Genomic DNA, 20,446 nt, shown 5'->3' on the forward strand with positions numbered 1-20,446 from the left:
AGGATGTGAAGGACCTATATACTGAAAACTACAAAACATTATTGAAAAAAATTGAAGAAGGCACAATAAAATGAAAAAAATATTCCATGTTCATGGATTGGAAGACTCAATGTTAACATGGCCATATTCCCAAAGCAATATACAAATTTAATGAAATTCCCATCAAAATCCCAATGTCATTTTTTAAAGAAATAGAACAAAAAAAAAATTACCTGGCTTAGATGGAAGTAAAAAAAAAAACCCCAAATAGTGAAAACAATCCTAAGCAAAAAGTATGAAGCTGGAGGTATCCCACTACCTTACTTCAAATTATACTATAGAGCCACAATAATCAAAACAGCATGGTACTGGCAGAAAAACAGACATACAAACCAATGGAATAGAATCAAGAGCCCAGAAATAAACCACATATATATGGACAAATTATCTTCAACAAAGGAGCCAAAATTACACAATAGAGAAAAGAAAGCCTCTTCAATAAATGGTGCTGGGAAAACTGGAAAGTCACATGCAAAAAAAATGAAACTTGACTATAGTTTGTCCCCCTGCACAAAAATCAATGCAAAATAGACAAAGACCTAAATATAATATCTGAAACAATAAATTACATAGAAGAAAACATAGGTACTAAACTCATGAGCCTCAACCATAGAGAACAATTTTTGAATTTTACACCAAAGGCAAGGGAAGTAAATGCAAAAAATAAGTGAATGGGACTATATCAAACTAAAAAGTTTCAAGATGGATGGACCTGGAAACTATTACGTTGAGTGAAATAAGTCAAGCAGAGAAAGAAAAATATCATATGACCTCAATCATTTGAGGAATCCAAGGAACAATGTGAACTGAGGAATGGAATTAAACCTGAAGGGAAGGGGGGAGGGAGCTGTTGACAAGGGGTAGGGGAGATGTTGGGGGTATATAGGGGAGGGGGGATGCTTTTGGGGAGACGCTAAAATCTATGTAAACACAATAAATAAATTAATAAATAAAAATTAAAAGTTCTTTTACAGAAAAAAAATTGACAACAAAACAAATAGCCAACTAAATGGAAGATGATATTTGCAAACACCAGCTCTGATAAGGGCTTAATATTCAGAATACATAAAAAACTCACAAAGCTCAGCAACAGACAAGCAAAAATCCAATTTAATAATGGGGAGAGGACCTGAACAGACACTTTTCCCAGAGGATATACAAATGGCCAACAGATATATGAAAATATGCCCATGTTCATTAGTCTGTCTGCCTCCCCTCCTCTCACTTAATAATAATAATAATAATAATAATAAATGACCGATCTATATGCTACTTACAAAATACTCACCTTAGATCAAAATACACACAAAGATGGAAAATAAAGAGATGGAAAATGATATTCCATGCAGATGGAAACATAAAGAAAGCAGAGATAGCCATACTTATATGAGATGAAATAGACTTCAAAACAAAGAATTTAAAGAGACAAAAAAGTAAGATGACCAACTTTTTTACAATGAAAAAGAAGACAAAAATAAATAGAAAAAAACAATATCAGAAATAAAAGAAACATTTTATTCATTGCAACATTAATACATTAAATATGATAAATGTATAAAAACATTTTTAATATTTTATATTGTAATTATACTTACTTCCTATTAATTTTTAATAATAATTGTAAGAAAAAAGTACTCATTTAGATACAAATACATTACATCACTTGCAATGGATCAACTCTGCATGGATTAAATATGGACATTTACAAATTAGTCTTCCAATATCAAAAAGGAGGATATTTTTCAAGGGAGAATGGAACTTACAAAAGAAGGACTGTCATCCCTAAAGGAGAACGATTGGTCACCTTAAAAGAAAGGATCCAAAATGGAAACAAAGTAGGCAGACATTCCAATTGCCTTTTCTGAGGACCAAACTGGATTTATAACTAAAATTACAAACAATCATCCTGAAAAACCAACTCAGGACTAAATGAAGAGGAGTCCGTAGAAGAAGACACATCTAGACTAGTAGGAAGGGCAGAGATGTAAAAAAGGCTACCCACACTCCCACAAGTGGCGGCTGAGGTTCCAGAGGGACATCTCAGCTTTGGGAAAGGTTATTGAGAGATGTAGGTCTTAAACCTCAGGAAGGGAGCCCTAGCCTATAGCACCAGAGCCTACAAGAGGTGTCCACATAGCATTTGATGGTGAAAAGAGGTGAGGTTTCTGTCTGCAAGAGAGCAATGGGAGGTTTCAGAGACACAGGGATTCTCTTAAAGGGCCAGTGCAAAAATTCTTGTTCATAGCCACTTACCCTGGGCTCTGATCAAGGGAGGATTGAACAGACTAGAGTCAGGAGAGATGAGTGAGAAATTGGCAGCCCAGGGAGGAACACAGTAGGGAAACAGCCACCAAGACCTCTGTGCTGAATCATTCTCCAATACCACAGTTGCCATCTTTCTTGGGTGGAGCAATCCCCTCCTTGCTGCATCAGCCTGGGGGTAAGGAACTGCTCCACACTAGGGAATATTTCTTGCCCCACCCTATTTAGGTTAGACTCTGCTGAGAAGTAAGCAGCCTTGGCCAAGAAGCAGGAGGCTGAAAAGATTCAGTGGTTGATAGTGACTCAATTGTCTGGCATCGACGCTGGAACTTTTCTGCCCACTTTCTTAAGAATATGACTGGTGCTTCAACCTCATGGGGAGATTCAATAGAAACTGTCCAGAGTATGGGAACATCAAATCTCTGGGTTTTAGAGGCCACACTCATCAGACTCCTAGTGGCCACACCCTACTGAGGTCTGTGAAAAAAATCAAAATGGACTGACATCTGGGGCCCTGAGGTGGTATCTACCCACTACCTTTATTGATACCTGATTAGCTACAGCCTCTATACTTTGTCAGAGTTTTTTTCAGCGGCTAAACTTAACAAGCAGCCAGAAGAAGCAGGCGGAGGATCTCAGGGAACCTTTGGACTTTTGCTGACTTGCTGCCAGGCCAAGTGCTGGTGATAGCCAGACTAGGTTTGCAGCTTGGTCCCTGTGAATGTACATGTAGACTCAGCAAAGGCAGCCACAAACTCTGGATCACTTATAATTCCAAAAAGGTTGCTGAAGTCCAGTCACGATTAGTGTGCTACACTTGATCCTCACCAGGTTTCCTCTTAAGAGACCTAGAACCAATACATTCAGTGGCTGGCTACAGACATCATCAGAGCATGATTCAACTAGCATTACTAGCAGCATATCCAAAGGGAGAACTTGTCAGGCACCACACCGAGCTGAGGTAAATTTCACTCCAGTCCTGGCTGGATAACTCAGTTGGTTAGAGCATTGTCCTAATATGGCAAGGTTGTGGGTTCAATCCTCAGTCAGGGCACATACAAGAATCAACCAAGGAATGCATAAATAAGTGGAACAATAAAACAATGCTTCTCACTTTCTCTAAAATCAATAAATACAACTTTAAAAAAGGTCACCAGATAACATGTGTTGGAAAAGTTGTGCACTGTTGGTGGGGACTGAATAATGGTGGAGCCACTGTGGACAACAAAATTGAGACTTTTCAAAAAACTAAAAGTAAATTTACCCTGTGACCCAGCAATTCCACTTCTGGATATTTATTCAAAGGAAAGAAAAACACTAAATTGAAAAGACATGCACCCCTATGTTTATTGCAGCATTGCTTACAATAGTCAAGATATGAAGGCAACCTGTTTATCAATTGATGCATGGATAAGGAAGTAGTAAAAAAATATGCACACACAAAATAGAATTCTAGTCAGCCATAAAAAGATGAAATACTGCCGTTTGTTACAACATTGATGGACCATGAGGGTATTATGCTAAATGAAATAAGTCAGAGAAAGACAAATACCATATGATTTCGGGTATTATATGTGAAATCTAAAAAAATAATAATAACAAAACAAAACAGACTCATAAAAACGAAGACCTAAGGGATGGTTACCAGAACAGATGAGATGGAAGGGATAAGTAAAAAAGGTAAAGGGGAATGATATTGTAGTAAGTTCACACGCTGACAGATGATTATTAGAATTAGTGGGGTGATCATATTCTAAAATATAAAAGTGCCAAATCATTTTGTACAGCTGAAACTAATAACTAGCATGCCCAATATATTGTATACCAACTACATTTAGAAAAAAGAAGTGCACCTTGTTGAGAGTATTCAGGAACTTGATATCTCTGCACATGATGTACAGGAAGAGAAGTGACCAGCAAAAAATAATGCCTCTTCAGAGCTAAGCCCACATGAATTCCACAGCTCCAGCATCCTTGCCACCCTATCCTTCAGCAGAGTAGGTCAGGATCCAGAGAAAAGAAAAAAGTAGTTGCAAAGACCCTTCTGGTCAGGACTTCCAAGGCTCCCGCCCTCTATGGGACTCAGCTTAGGGAGTCTGAGTTGAGCCAAACATTGCAATGGCTCGCTACATGTGATACTCTCTTTTCCTTACAGTGTAGCTGAGGATTGTGCACTGTGGTCTCTGCTTTCTAGGTGAGAAGGCCAAGACGTTTTTGATCACTGAGGCACTACATGGAATAACATGTAATTATTCCTTATGTAATGACAATTACCTCCTTAGTTCATAGTTTTAAGAAATTCACACACTAACATATGGAGAACTGAAAAGTAGCAAGTGGTAGGAAATAACTTGTCTGAAACTGAAAATAGAGACACAATTTGTAAACTGGTGGTACTTCACCAGTGTTATGAGATTGTAATTTGAATTTGATTTGGTATTGCTATTATTTTAGTTTCAAAAATTATGCCTGCTTTTCGTCTAAAGTGAAAATACTGCAGAAGTGTGTAAAATTGTTTTAGTGCCTTTAAAAAATTTTTTTTTTCTGAAGCTGGAAACGGGGAGAGACAGTCAGACAGACTCCCGCATGCGCCCGACCGGGATCCACCCGGCACGCCCACCAGGGGCGACGCTCTGCCCCTCCGGGGCGTCGCTCTATTGCGACCAGAGCCACTCTAGCGCCTGGGGCAGAGGCCAAGGAGCCATCCCCAGCACCCGGGCCATCTTTGCTCCAATGGAGCCTCGCTGCGGGAGGGGAAGAGAGAGACAGAGAGGAAGGAGAGGGGGAGGGGTGGAGAAGCAGATGGGCGCTTCTCCTGTGTGCCCTGGCCGGGAATCGAACCCGGGTCCACCGCACGCCAGGCCGATGCTCTACCACTGAGCCAACCGGCATGGCCGCCTTTTTAAATTTTTACCTGCAATTCTGAACTGCTAATTGTCAGGCAATACGAAAGAACCCACAGGACTGACCATTGTGAGATTCCATCCTATTGTTGTTTGGAAGTGAAAAAGAATGACTTAACCCTCTTAAGCACATGGACACAGAGCATCCAGTGTTAGCTCTCTGATAAATGCACTGGGAAGACTGGCTGACTCTCCTTCACTCTCAGGTGCTGATGTGGAAGTCCACCCACCATGTACTTTCAGAAAAGGGGAGGAGGCTGTAGAGTGGGTGGATAAGAACACAAATGAAAGCATGATGAGGTGTGAAAAGGTCCATTTCCCATTCATCTGTGTGCAAATCATAAACTTGTTCACCATACAGTCTTTGAAAACACTCAGATGATTAAGAAGTAAAATATGTAAGTCCCTTCTTCCTTCCTTCTACGATCCTCACTATGCGGTATGCATCCCTAGCAAAATCCCTTTGTGCCAGGTCCCATGCCTGCTTCTGCAAGCCTCTAGGCAGAGCATCTGACTGAGTCACACTGTCTCCAAAGGCCAAATTCCTGGAAGCAGCAAGTGTTTATTTCATTAGAATTTATTGACAAACTACCTATGGAATCAAGCCAGATGTATCTGTCACAGACTGCTAGGGTCAATGGGAACTCATGGTTGGACAGAGAAAGAGTGATACAAGACACACAAAGTACAACCTGTAACATCACTCTTTATTATGAAAATAAACAGCTGTCATTAGTGCAGAAAATAAACTGACACTTCAAGTGCTTAGGTAACAGACTTCTTGTCTGCTAGGTCTCCAGGTCATGAGCCTGGTAAAACGATATAAGTGAAGACACAGATGACATCCAGAAGCTATTTTCAAGAGATCTATTTGAAGGCCTCTTCTGGGATCGTGCCCTCGGTCTGCAGGGGAGGAATAAGAATGTCAGAAAAGCCAGCTCTGTAAGTTTCATTCCAGGTCACCAGCCTCCACCTTCTTGGCCTTCCCAAAGACCCCAAACCATCCATCTTTAACCCACCTGATACACAGAACTCACCTTGAACTTAATGAAAACCTCAGCAGCTTTAGTGTAGTTCCAGTCATTTTCCTGTAGGCACCTGGAATGGGAGAAGAACAGGTGATCTTCATTAGTATTACAGGACAGACACGCTGACCATGCAATTCCACTACTAAATCTGCGCCACTTAGTCTATGACGGAACATATGTATCAGAATGAGCACTACGTAATGAGGAAGAAAGACCTAGTGAAACCAAAACCTGTCACTAGCATTCATGCCCACTAGAATTCAAAACAGAAAAATGGAGATATTCAAAAGAACAAGGGAGCTTATTATACATTGATAAAGATGTTTAAGAAAAGAACAAACAGAAACTTAAAAAATATATGCTTTTAATTATATCTTATTGCTATAGTGAACATACCATAGCATTCACCATTTTAAAGTGTACAATTCAGTGCTTTTTAGTATATTGCAAGAATGTGCAACCATCACAAGTAACTAATCCCAAAATATTTTCATCACCTCAAAAAGAAACTCCTTACGCATAAGAGATCATTCTATTCCTCCCCCTTCTGTAGACCCTGGTAATCACAAGTCTGTTTTCAGTACTTATGGACTTGCTTATAATGGACATTTCATGTAAGTAAAATCACACAATATGTGACCTTTTGTGACTGGCTTCTTTTTTTAAATTTTTTTATTTATTCATTTTAGAGAATAGAGAGAGAGAGAAAGAGAGAGAGAAAGAGAGAGAGAGAGAGAGAGAGAGAGAGAGAGAGATGGGGGAAGAAGAGGAAGCATCAACTCCCATATGTGCCTTGACCGGGCAGGCCCAGGGTTTCGAACCGGCAACTTCAGCATTCCAGGTCAACGCTTTATCCACTGTGCCACCACAGGTCAGGCCGTTTTATCTTTTGATACTGGCTTCTTTTATTACGTATAATGTTCTCAATGTTTGTCTATGTCATGACATAAATAAGAACTGTGTTCTTTTTATGACGGAACAATATTCTACAATATGGTTGTACTGGATTTATTTATCCATTCATCAGCTAAAACACATTTAGGCTATTCCTGCCAGTGGTGCAATGGATAAGAGTATCATACCAGAGTGTCATGGTCACTGGTTTGATCCCAGGGTTAATGGCTTGACACCGAGATCATCAGTTGGAACTTGATTCAAAGTACGATTTACTTCTGGACTCTCGATTCTTTATGCTGACATATATGTCTACCCCAGTGTTAGTACCAATACATGCTTGCTTACATTAACTTTGCAGTAAGCTTTGAAGTTGTGGGAATTGAGAATTATGAGTCCTCCAACATTATTCTTCCCATTCAATATTGTTTTTGATATTCTAAGTCCACTGCATTTCCATGTGAATTTTAGAATCACTTTATTAATTTTTTTAAAAAGAATTCAGCTGGGAATTAGATAAGAATGGTGTTGAATTTGTGGGCCAGTTTGAATAGCATTACTATCTGAACAATATTAAGTCTTGCAAATCATAAACAGAGTATGTCTTTCCATTTTTACGTCTAAATTCTTTTTTGAAAAAAAATTAGAAAATTAAATTTTGCAAGGTGACATTGATCAACAAGAGTACACAGGTTTCAGTTAAACATTTCTATAGCATTTGAACACTTGATTATGTTGTGTACGCATCACCCAAAGTCAAATTGTTTTCCATCACCATGTATTTGCTCCTCTTTACAATCTTTTGCCAACGCTCCCCTACATCTCCTCCCCCTGGTAACCACTTCACTCTTATCTATGTCCACGAGTCTCAGTTTTATATCCCACCTATATGTGAAGTCAAACAGTTCTTAGCTTTTTCTGATTTACTTATTTCATTCAGTATAATGTTCTCAAGGTCCATCTATGTTGTCATAAGCTCTTATTTAATTCCAAAAATATTTTGAAGATTTTTAGTCTTCCTAAGAACTTATTCTTTGCGTTTCTATTACAAACAAAATCAGTTTCTTAATTTCACTTTAAGATTATTCATTATATATAGTACATAGAAGTATAATTTTTGTATATTGATCTCATATCCTGAAACTGTGCTACACTTGTTTATCTATTCTAACAGTTTCTTAGCAGATTACTTAAGATTTCAATATAAAAAATCATATCATCTGAATACACTGTCTAAAAAATTTTTACATATAACATCAGAAAATTAGGATATCTTCTTCATGGGCCTACTATTTCTGGAGGCAAAATATCCAAATGTTTATTTTTTTAAATTTCATATGTGTTTATTATTCTTCCCACAACCCGAGCTATGTCCTATCCTGGTGTACACCTAATACTCACTTTTCAGACCATGGCAGATTCATCCCAGATTGGATGGAGAAAACCTGAACCATTTCTTGTTGCTTCTGAGAGAGGGTAGGCCCAGAGCTAGAGGAGGGTGTGGACACTTCGATGGACATTGGAGTCTCCTTGGGGGTGATATCTTTCACAAACAGCTCGTCATTCATGATGACCGCCCTGGAGAAAAGGAGCCCTCAGAAAACTGATGGATGGATAACCTCATCCCTCCAAAATGATCCTGCATCCACAGGATCATTTTCATAGCCTGACTAAGCCTGCCCCAATATTCCTTGCCTGGTAGCTCTGCCCTCCCACTAAGCTCACCCTAGGAGAGACTGCCTACCAGTCTACTAGATACCTACATTAAACCCCATTGCATTTACTCTGCAAGACAGCCCAAGGGAGAGCACAGTCTAATCCCGTTTTCAGAGAAAGACACAGAGAGTTCATGTGATTTCCCAAAGGTATAATTCTAGTGAGGTCTGGGATCACAAAGATTCCAGTGTTCTAAATCCACAGCCCATGTTCTTAACCCCTATGCCAGACTGTTCCTTGGACCCATCTGGTGGATTCCTACCATGAGAAACCCCGAGGACATGCACTGTCACATTCCCACACCCTGTACCCAGGCTGAACTGCGTGTTCCCACCCAGAGCATGGCACTCACCCAGAATTGCTGGCAAGGTTAACGATGAAGGTCCGAGTGAAGGCACGCACAGAACCCTGAGACTTGCCTTCAACTTCAAAAACAAACAACAAGACCCCATTAGTCACAAATGTTTTATATGCTCACACAGCATTCCCAAGTCAGGGTGTTGGGAATAGGAGGGGCGATAACAGGAGCAAACTGAGCCTACTATGTGCTGGACTCCGGGAATACCACTTCAAGTTTATTTCATTCAATTTTTCGTAGCTTCCTGAAAGGTGGATGTTGTTAGCCCCATTTGCAAATGAGAAGAATGAGAGGTTCAGTAACGATTCCAAGTTCACACATTAAGAGTCGGAGATAACAACCACCAAACCTCATAGCTGATGCCCCCAACGCCCCAGCTGTGCAGGACTGACAGGCATGGATGCAGGTCAGACCAGGGAGTTTTGAGGGCAGCGTGGAGGCACGAGAACACAGGGAATAGGAAGGAAAGGGAAGGAACCAGGGAAGCCGTGAGAGTTCCGAAAGGGAGCCCAGCCAGGCACAGGAGCAGTGAGACATCAGAGGTGGGAACTCTACACACACTCACCTTCCTTGAACACCCCATAGATAGAGAAACAGAGCAGGTTTCCCTGAAAGAGAAGAGTGCAGGTGCTCAGTCACTGTCTACGTCACCACCCACCTGCATCTTTCTGGGCCGGCACGAGGGAGAAAGTGGTGCTCACCAAGCTGAGCCACATGTCCACCACAAAGGAGCTGGTGTCATGCTGAGTTTTGGGCAATCGACAGAGAGAGCAAACAATGTCATGTTTTGTATGTTTCAGCAGCTGAAAACACAGGTCTGTAGCGAAAGAACAACAAAGGTCAGGGCTGTGACACTCTGGGCCCTAAGATTGACCCCTTCATGCCCCCTTTCCCTGCCCAACCGTCCTCATCCCACACGCACTGGGGTCCTTGATGTTCTTCATATTCCTGTTATCCTTGAGGTACTCAAACAAGCTGCTTCTAGATGGAAAAAAAGAAAACAAAGTGGAGGTGGTGGTCAGACCAGTGTAGGTGTTTCTATGAGATGGTTGTTTTTTGTCATAGGAACTCAGGCCACAGAATCAGGGTCTAAGTTGTGATACTTACGAGTCTGGTTCCTCAGGGTTGAAGGGAATTGTCAGGGAGAAGCAGGCCTCATCATCATAAGCACCAAGGAGACTCTGTCTGTCTCCAGAGTCATAGACTAAGTAATACCTGCGAGGGGACAAGAAAGAGAGTCTATTTCCATGGTCTGGACCCCAATGATACTTCAAATATTGCATGAGCAGTCCTGTTCCTGGGTGGGCAGTTCTGTCCCAGCCTTCTCCATGCCTGGTGTTCCAGGGGTACTTACTGCTGCAAGAACTGCAAGATTAGATTCTTCACCATCTCAGTTGCTTGACATTTTTCCTGTAATCAAAGACATTTGAGACCATGTGGCTGATAAAGCTTACTTTGCAATACTTACAATGTTGATCTTTCTTACTCACCTTGCTTGATGTTTGTAAGAGTTGTGTGTTAGTATCAGTGGTATTTGGTGGTGATAAATCTTGGCCATCCTGAAGAAAGAAAGAGTGAGTTAGCAGTGTAGACCAGAAAAGTGGTCCTGGATGATTAGGGAAAAGGATGAGCCTAGGAGATAGTGAAGGTTAGAGGTCAGGATTGAAAGGCCCTCGAAATTTCATGAGCAAGATTACAGTGAGCATCTGCATTAAGAGATATTGGAACTTTCTATTGCTTTATATAATTTGTGTGTGTGTGTGTGTGTACGTGCGTGTGCGCCTCTGTGCACACGCGCGCACACACACACACACACACACCTCTCCCTTCCTGTCCTCCTACAAGTTTTCACAGAGATAATTTGACTGTCTTTTTCAAAAATCCATGTCCCACAAAATAGATAAGGGTCTGAAGCAAACATGTAATCTATGTAAAACACAAAGGTTTGAGGGCAGGTCTGGAGGAGGACAATGCTACTAAGAGGATGAGGAATGTAGGTACTTACCAAGCGTAACAGCTCGGGGAAACATTTCCTGATGGCACTGTCCAAATCCAAAAACAGAAAGTAGTGGTTGATAGTTTGGGTTGCAGCACTTCCGGTTAGTTAAAACACCAAGAGCATGAAGAGACACAGGTGTTCTGCCCACCCAGGAGCCCCCTTTGCCCTCCTCAGCCTCTGACATCCAGAGTTCTGAGTCCACTTCTCTGTTGAGCCCTGACCATCTGCCATACGGAATCTCTGAAATGTATCATCTCTGTCCACACCTTCACATTCATATTCCCTCCCTCTCTCTCACACACTTTCCCCCCACCATTATCTGTCTCCCTCTCCATCCCCCTGGTTAGATCCCGCCTACAAGGTCCTTTCCAGTGCCACAGGACACAGCATTTGATCCCAGACTCCAACACTTCATCCCCTTCCCTGTCTCCCTGCCTTCCTTCAGGTCCTCATCGAAGACTCCAGAAAGAAGAGACAATGGGGTGGAAGCCCAGGGCTCTGCTATCACACTGGGGGTCCAGCACCCTGCCAGGACCAGGGCACATCCTGGGATGGCCCAAGGTGCTGGGGTAGGGAGGTGAGTGTGGGAGGCATCAGGGGGCAGGAGAGAAAGGAAGGGGGAAGAAGACAGAAAGGGAGTGAAGAGAGGAGCAGACATGGGGAGATGTAGAAGAGACAAAGGAGAAAAAGCAAGCAAAGCAAAGGGAAGCGAAGAAGCTCTACCATGGGGTGGGATCAGGGAAGTAGAGAGAAGGGGGCATGGCTCTCCTGAAGCAGCCCTGTCCTTCCTCTTCCTCTGCCTCTAGCTGGCCCTGGGTCTCCAGATAGGAATCGAAAACGTGCCCTTGTTGGCCTGAGCACCATGGCATGCTGGTGGAGTCTTTGTCACCTGTGGGAGCTCAGTCTGAACCGGGCATAGGAAATGCAGCGGCTAAGGGATCGGGACACTTTCCTCAGTAATAAAGGTCAGCCCTCACCTCAGCATGAGGTTGGGAGTCTGTGGCCCCCTCCTTTGATCACTGCCTTCTCTCCTCATGGCCCCCATGCACATGTACCTGTCTTAGTTGTTCATTGCCTCAAATATCCCACCTGGCTCAGGCTACCCAGGGCTCCTCTGAGGGACTAGCAAGGGATATGACGTGTGGAGAGAAGGAGTGTCCCTGAGAGGACTGCCCTTCTGTCTCTCCTGCCCTCTGCCCTCTGCCTTCCACTGCTGCCTCGGGAGGCCCTGTGTTCAGTGATGGCGTCCCACTTCTGGCCCCATCTCAGGAAATGCTGGATTCTCCTAAGGATTGCCCATCCCAGGCATTGCACTGGAAAGAACAGATGTCTTGATGACAGTCACCTGGGGCCTGGGCCCTTGGTATGATGTGGAGATACCTCATGTTAACCTGGAAATCGAGTGGAGACCCTTTTGAAGGAAGGAAAGGAAGGCTTCTCCCACAGTAAGATAGGAACACTGGTATATTCTCAGAACCATGACTCTGTGGTGGAGGATGTTCCTTAGTTCGGGTCAGCAGTGTCTGCCTTGAAACTCGACACTCTGAGTCCTGGTGAAGAGGGGGACCCCTGCGTCCTGGGGCACATTCTTGGATGCATGCTAGAGAAAACTAAATGCAGACTCGAGAACCAGCCCCCAGACCAGAACAGGTGAACAGGTCAGAGGACGGATAGGAGACTTCTAAGCACAGGCCGGGAATATAGAAATGGGAAGGTGGGGCTGTGATCCTCCCAGAGGACTAGGCTGTCTGTCACCTTTTGTGGTAGGGAACTGTCAGGGATAGTTCAGGCTGCTGAGGTGAATGGAACCGAGGAAGCTGACAGGGCTGATACTGACCTTATGTAGGAGGGCTGGTCTGGGAAGGTGCCACACAAAGGGTTCCCTTCCAGCCAGAGCTCTTTGAGCTTTAGGCCTTTGATCTTCTCCAACTCACAGGCTGAGTTCAGCTGAGGAATATGGGGAGGTAACTGAAAATAGTCTCAGGGGAAGAGGAACATCCAAGCCCCTGCCCACCATCAACACTCTGATATCCACTATCACCCACACTCGACCCAACTTTGATCTGTCCCTCTTCTCACCTCATTTTTGGACAGGTTCAGGATCTTGATTGTGGGAGCTATGTCTATAATGCCAGATAAGCCATCCAGCTGGTACAGCCTGTTCTTGCGCAAGTTCAAGGACAACAGCTTTGGGGAAGAAGAGTTAGAGTGACAGTTACTATGACCTCAAAGACAAAAGTACCCTCTGTCCCATCTGCTGCACCAGCACTGGTCTAAGGCCTCACCTCGGGGAAACTCTTTTCAATGATCTGCAGGGTGGCCGCCATGCAGTTTCTCCGATTCAGGATTATTTCAATTTCAAGACATGCAAGGCCTTAAGGAAGATGAGAGAAGGGAACTATACATCTGAGAAGCATTCAAGAGCAACACCAACCAATCCTACTGTTACCAACCCTAAGCCTACCCCCACATGGAAACCTCTTCTCTCACCTTCCCTAGAATTACTTCTTTCAGCCGTACCTGGGTCAAAGCGAAGACACTGGAGATCAAGAGATTTCTGGGAGACATCATATCGTTTGCTCATGATCAACTGCAGAGGGACATAGAGAAAGAGAGAGCTCTGAGGCTGTGGTGGTGACAGGGAAATTTGGGACTTTAGAAAGAACAAGTGAGTCTGAGTGTGTGCACATACATTCCTTTTGTCTGCTTTACCTTTAGCTGTTCCATTTCTTTTGGCTCCAACTTATGTTGCACAGAGTGGGGTACAGAAAAATTATTGATAAAGATAGGTATCTGCAGGAAGAAAGGGTAGGATAAGCACCAGGAACTTTAGTTCCAAAGAAGCTGATCACAACTGCTGGTCCTCCTGCCCAAGCACTAAGTACAAATAATGACCTCAACACATACCTTTCGGTTCTCCTCATCACGAATCTTATAGGAGACATCTCTCAAGGCATAAGCAGCACTAGCATCTTGGACAAAGAATTGGGCCCTGTTTTTTACGTAGTGAAACTGTAGAAATTGAAGCAACAATAGTGTTAGAGGTAGGTGGTCCCAGTTGAACCAAGTCACTCCCCCTTGCCTGTGCACTCTCATCTGAATCCACCAGCCTCTCTTACATCCACTGGAGTGAAGCTGACACTGCAATGGCTCTGGAGTAAATGTATCAGCCATGTCTTATCATACTGTCCTCCATAAGGAACCTAAGGGTCAAAAGAAAGGCATGAAGACAGGATGGTTAATATGAAATAAGGTTGCAAACTCAACACAGTGTTCTTTTCGTACCTTCTACCAAGATTTACGGGGCTTCTAACAAAGGGACCACTGGCATGGCTTATTTTTGCACCAAATATGGATTTCCTAAACTTTCTCTCTCTTCCTTCAAAATCTCACCTCCAAATAATCAACATAAGGTAGTTAATGTAGTCTTCCTTTTATAAATTCCAGGATATCTATCTAGTGCAGACCTTACCAAGATACAGTACTCACTATGATTTTGAACCATGTTTCTGTAATTTCCTCTTGTGAGTTCTCTATTTCTCTCTCCAAGGATTTTCTATCAGTCTCCACAGTAATATTAAGAGAGCCTTCATCTTGCAATCTCACTCTCCTCTTGTGTTGTCCCATGGTACTGTGGAGAAGTTGAGAGAAACTGGGTAGACATAAATGTTAAGAAAGTTTTCTATACTCCCTTACCTCTCTGACACCAGGATTGCAAAACGATGATTTCACTTCTGGTGTTCTTTATTTTTCCACGAAGAGAAGAAAAATAAAACCATGGAGAGTGAAAGAGTTGCAAAGACCTATGGGCTGCTAACCAGACTACCCGGTCACTTACTGTCCTACTTCGTACTTCTGGACATCTCTCATTTCCACATTTTCATTATCCTTATGGAAGTGTGATGTCTGAAGCTCATATCCACCGTATGGATAACTGCGATTCCGCCTTCCAAAATTATCTCGAAACGAGTTCCAATTCATTCTTCCTCGAGGTGAGCAAACACCATGTCTGTCTTCTGAAATAAGGAATAAAAGTACAAATTTGGAGACACATCTATGTCCACTAGCTGTGTACTGTGTCTCAGGTTAACACCACGGTAAGGCAAGCAACGTGCCAACCTGCCCTAAGAAAGAAACCCAACCCCACAAACCCCAGAAAGAAACTCCTCTCTTCAGAAAGAAGAGCCTTATCTGACAGATGGTGCCATCAAGTGAGAAATCGTGCAGGAGGAAACTGTGTTGTATCTTTAAACAAATAAAGCAGAATTTATAAGAACAGAGGCATATGTCGCCATGGATTAGACTGCATGTCAGCCATACTTCAGCAAGGAATGCGAATCTTGCCCCTCTCAGGGCTCTCTAACAACAACACTAGTACCTGGGAAGCAAATTCCCTCATGCTCCCCAAATCCAATCAGCTACCAAACCGATTCCAATAACACTCAGTAAGTTGTGGTTTCTTTGTCAGTGTAGTACAAGCTTTAATGTCAGGTGGAACAGAAGTAACAGCTTCCTAAACTGTGCCCCTCCCCCCCAGCCTTGTTCCCTTGTTCAGCTCTGTTTGAAATATCCAGAGTGAGCTTTCACTTTGCCCAGTCTGAAGTGCTTTTGAGTTCAAAGGGAACCTCTTTTGAACCTCAGCTCTCCTATAATAAAGATTGAGCTACAAATTGGAATGATGTCTCAAATACCATTTCCAAATCTCTAAGGATTCTTCTTTTCTCCTTGTATCATTAATTTCTAATTTGATCCCTTTACGGTCAGAGAACGTATTCTGTGTGATTTTATTTCTTTTTAAACTTGTGGAGATTTGATTGATGTCCCAATAGATAGTCTATCTTAGTGAATATAGATATTTGAAGAAAAACCATTGTACTCTGCTGCTGTTGCATGGAGTGTTCTATTTGGTGTGTAGATCCTATTAGTTTATTGTGTTATTCACATCTCCTATAAGCTGATGTCTCTCTAGTAATTCTGTCACTTGCTGAGAGAAGATGTTGAAGGCATCAACTCTCACTATGTACTTGGCTATTTCTCCTTTCAGCGCCATCAGTTTTTGTTTCAGGTACAGCACTTTTTGGCTCTGGTTTTTTTGGCGCATACACCCTTAGGTCTGTTATGTCTCTCTGGTGGATTGTATTTTTTTTATCATTATGTAATGCTTCTCTTAATAAGTCTGTTCTTAATTTTCTAATTTATTGGAGATTGAAGCCACGAGTATGCTCATAAAGTGACTGGTTGTATTGCACTATGTATTCACTCCTAGGAATGGTGTTTCTCTCCACCTTCTCCCCTACAAACAATCCGCCAACATATGTAATTTACCATGTGGAAAGACTTGGCAGTATTTTGGGTGCTACAGAAATAAGGAATTCTTCATCCTTTCTCCTATATATGGATTTACTAAGAGCATTTCATTTTTACCACATTCAACTGAAACAGTATAACAGCAGACAACAACACTAGTGGTTGGGGGGACAAGAGTACAGGAATGAGACTGTTAAAAACCAGCTTCCTTTGAAGTCTCATATGTAAGGTTCTCTAGGTTTCTGTGTTATACGTTTTGTACATTAATTACCCAATATTTTCTCTGGGCCACTGTGAGTAAAATCATGTTCACTTCTGATCATTCCATGATGTACTGATGTCAACTAGGCCTCAGATAACCTCTTCTGGGGAGTCATTGTTCTCACTGTGTGGCCCGCTGTCACGACAATCTTGTATCGCACAGCCTTTGAGACCTTCCATGTGTGGCACTGGAAGTGAACCTGAACCTGGGTGGAGCATGTGACCCATAAATAACATTTGCTTAGTCCCTAAAATTTGGAGGTAACCTGAAGTGCTCTCCTCTCACATGTCCCATCCCAGTGACCACAGAATTCACGGAGGCTCCCCCCCAAATATATTCAGAATCTAGCCACTTCTCACCACCTCCATAACTATCCACCAAGGCCAAGACAGATGGTAAGGGGCGAGAATGAAAGCAGAGGGATGAGTTGGAAGGCAGTATAATCCAGGAGATACACGTTTGGGCCTTAGCCAGAACGTAAGTCAAATCACTTCACATTTCTGCTCAAAACCATGGAACAATAGTTTGAAACCTATCAACACGTTATAAAAAACATGACTTTGCAATAACAAACTAGTAAACAACAATAACAACAAAGAGGGACCATATTGGTGACCTTTGGTGAATGCCAAGAAATCAACTTATTTTCATAAAAATCTATCCATGATAAGTAAAAACATAAATATTAAAGAGAGGAGTAATGGTAGAGAGTCAGTAAGTATATGATGTATAAGAATAGCCACAGTCATTTTCGAAAACTGACACTACTTCATAAATAATGTGGCCAAGAGGAGAGTGTAAAAGTAAGCTAGTTGACAGCTTTATCAATCTCCAGACTGACCAACTAAGTAAGCAAGAGAGGTGCCTAAATAGGACCAGAGCCCTTACTAATCAAGGTGATTCAGACACAAACTACCTTAGGCATGGCCTTGTTTTAGAAATCTCTCAGGAAAATGAACATGTGACAAAAACCATAGAAGGACCCCCAACACACACACACATATCCACTTACTGAATGAAGGTTTGCATCTTAGCACAATCCCTGTCTCACAGTCTTGCTACCAGAATCAAGAATGAAAAACAGGGATAGTATAAAGTAGCTAGTGCTTTTTCACCCAGGAATCCTAGGTTTCCTCTTAGGCTCCAATAGGTATTAGCTGATCCTTCCACAGAGAAATAATTGTGAGTACCCTTAAGACATCATATGCTTACATATGACCACTTCCTGTATCATTTTGAAATTCTGCCAACATCCTTGCTATGCCACCAGCGATCTGTTGTTGCCCTTTCTGCCAAATGAGGACACAACAAGAAAATTGCCTCTTATGAATCAGGAACTGGGCTCTCACCAGACATTGACACTGTCCATGTTTGTTTTTTAATTTCCCAGCCTCAATACTGGAGAAATCTCTGTTGTTTGTAAGCTACCGGTCCTTTGTGTTCTGTTATAGCAGCCTGAACAAACCAAGGCACTACTCCTCTCTTTGAGATTCAAGGTGATTATTAACATATTATCTTTAAAAATACTATAATATAGTCCTGGTCAGGTGGATCAGTGGAGAAAGCATCGGCCCAGCTACTCAAAAGCTGTGGGTTCAACCCTGGTCAGGGCACTATGAGAAGCAATCAATGAGTACACAACTAATACATGACACAACGAGTTGACGCTTCTCTCTCTCTCTCTTTTTCCTTATTGCCTCCCCTTCCTCTCTCTCTTACTCTCTCAAATCAATCAAAAATGTAAAAAATACACAATATGAAAATGCTTTTACCTTCAAATCTGTATGTCCTATGTCTCTTGAATGGAAGAACATATTTTTTTTGTTGCTCTCGCTCGGACATGGTGTTTCTTAAAACCAACGTGGAAGTACTGGAATGAAAGAAAAATAAAGTAGATATAATATAATAAAAATAGACAAGTGATAACACTCCTTAATCACTTATCAGACAATATTTATGTCAACCATAAATATAAATACAATCCTTTACTTGCTGGATTCTATTCAATCAGTATAATCCATATATAAATATTTTTCAAGAACAGGTTGCAGACCAGCGCCGATTGGTGGGCCAATGGCCAAAAAACACTGATTTATATAATTTTTATGAAACGTATCCCATATAATTTTACTTAAGATGCTATTCTCAAATAAATTCTCTATGGTTTTCTACATGAAGAAAAGCACGGAGTTTTCAAATAGTCTAAGGATCAATGGTTAGAAAATCAAAGACTAATTAATGGTGCTTTGTTAGACCAGTTTAAACCATTTAGGGAAACCAAGCACAAAAAAACCCACAGCATCCCACCCCACATGCATTTTAAAGAAACTACTGAGCAGCAAAGTAAATATGAAAAATAAATTCTGAATCTTCATATGATGCTACTTTCACACTTTCATTGAAAAAAAAATTCCTGCCTGACCAGGTAGGGCAGTGGATAGAGCGTCAGACTGGGATGTGACCTGGAGGACCCAGGTTCGAAACCCCTAGGTCACTGGTTTGAGTGCGGGCTCATTTGGTTTGAACGCAGCTCACCAGCTTGAGCCCAAAGTCGCTGGCAAGGGGTAACTCGGTCTGCTGTAGCCCCCCCCCCCCCCGTCAAGGCACACATGGGGGAGCAATCAATGAACTGAGGTGCGGCAACGAAGAATTGGTGCTTCTCATCTCTCCCTTCCCGTCTCTCTCTCTGTCACACACAAACACACACACACACACACATTCCTTTTAAAAATTATTTTCCTTTCCTTCTTTCTCTCTGTATAGGAGCAAATAAGGGTCAGAAATCAAAATAAGATTTGGAAAGGTTTATACAGACTGGCATCTAAGAGTTCGCTGGTGCCCCTCGTCACGCACGGTCAGAGGGGCAGAGCACGCGACCGTCCTGCACGGACGGGAGTATGGCGGGTGACAAGCAAGAGCCGCGGGTGACAAGCGGGAGCGGGGCTCTGATGTGGGGGCGGGAAGAAAAATGGCAAGGGAGGGCCTCACCCGACTTCTGGAGCCTGGGCCCTGAGAGAAGCCCGTCACACCCCCTCGGGAGCTTCCCGCCGCCAGTTCTCTGAGGAAACTGTACAGATCCGTGACGCTCCTATGCCCCCTGCCCGGTTGACACCCCTTCTACCTGGGCACCGCCCACTGCTTACCTGACAGGAACCAAATGGGTGGTATCGACCTAGAAATGATCCTGAGCCAGGGCCCGGAACCACCGCTCTAAAAGTTTACGTCAGAAAGCTCCATAGTTACGGTTCAGGAGAGTTCGCGGCACCGCGCGCGCACACACACACACACGCACACACACACACACACACACACACACACATGGCATACTATCATAAACGCCCATACCACAGGGGTGGGGGATTGGCAGTGGAGTTCAGGGGTATCACAACACTGAAGGGTCCCTGTAACCCTCAACTTCAGAACCCTACCTGACATCCAGCGTCTTCCGTGGGGCTGAGAATATGGCGGAAAGATCCCGGATGCAGCAGCCGTTAATATTCGCGTGGCTGATAGACCTGAGTCTCGCGAGATCATAAGCTGGTACGTGACAATAGGATACATGTGACCACAGAATATACATGGCCAACAATGATTGGTTAATGGTAGTGCTCAAATGTCTACAAAGTCTTTACCTGCTCACAATAGTAGGAGGCACATGGCTGACGATAAATTTATCTG

At 42.7% G+C, this 20,446-nt stretch overlaps 1 protein-coding gene across 1 annotated transcript; it reads right to left on the reverse strand.

Annotated features, from left to right (window-relative positions):
- Positions 1-6,071: 6,071 nt before the first annotated feature.
- LOC136317675 (nuclear RNA export factor 2-like) lies at positions 6,072-20,329 on the reverse strand. The gene is made up of 21 exons (XM_066250467.1): positions 20,197-20,329; positions 15,053-15,215; positions 14,689-14,851; positions 14,319-14,402; positions 14,107-14,211; positions 13,912-13,992; positions 13,720-13,789; positions 13,485-13,573; positions 13,279-13,386; positions 13,037-13,146; positions 11,206-11,242; positions 10,691-10,759; positions 10,555-10,610; positions 10,308-10,415; positions 10,123-10,181; positions 9,902-10,017; positions 9,766-9,808; positions 9,195-9,267; positions 8,528-8,704; positions 6,242-6,302; positions 6,072-6,107 (listed from the first exon to the last, which is right to left on the reverse strand). The coding sequence occupies exons 1-21, from the start codon at positions 20,327-20,329 to the stop codon at positions 6,072-6,074; spliced, it is 1,941 nt and encodes a 646-aa protein (XP_066106564.1).
- Positions 20,330-20,446: the final 117 nt, after the last annotated feature.

Source organism: Saccopteryx bilineata, chromosome X (genome assembly GCF_036850765.1).
Source record: "Saccopteryx bilineata isolate mSacBil1 chromosome X, mSacBil1_pri_phased_curated, whole genome shotgun sequence".
Lineage (NCBI taxonomy): Eukaryota > Metazoa > Chordata > Mammalia > Chiroptera > Emballonuridae > Saccopteryx > Saccopteryx bilineata.

Coding starts and splice junctions, on each gene's coding strand:
- LOC136317675 (XM_066250467.1), bottom strand. CDS start 20,329: ATGTATCCTATTGTCACGTACCAGCTTATGATCTCGCGAGACTCAGGT. Junction 11,243..13,036: donor GACCAGCCCTCCTACATAAG/GTCAGTATCAGC, acceptor GGATTTGGACAG/TGCCATCAGGAAATGTTTCC. Junction 10,760..11,205: donor TCCCCGAGCTGTTACGCTTG/GTAAGTACCTAC, acceptor TTCTTTCTTCAG/GATGGCCAAGATTTATCACC.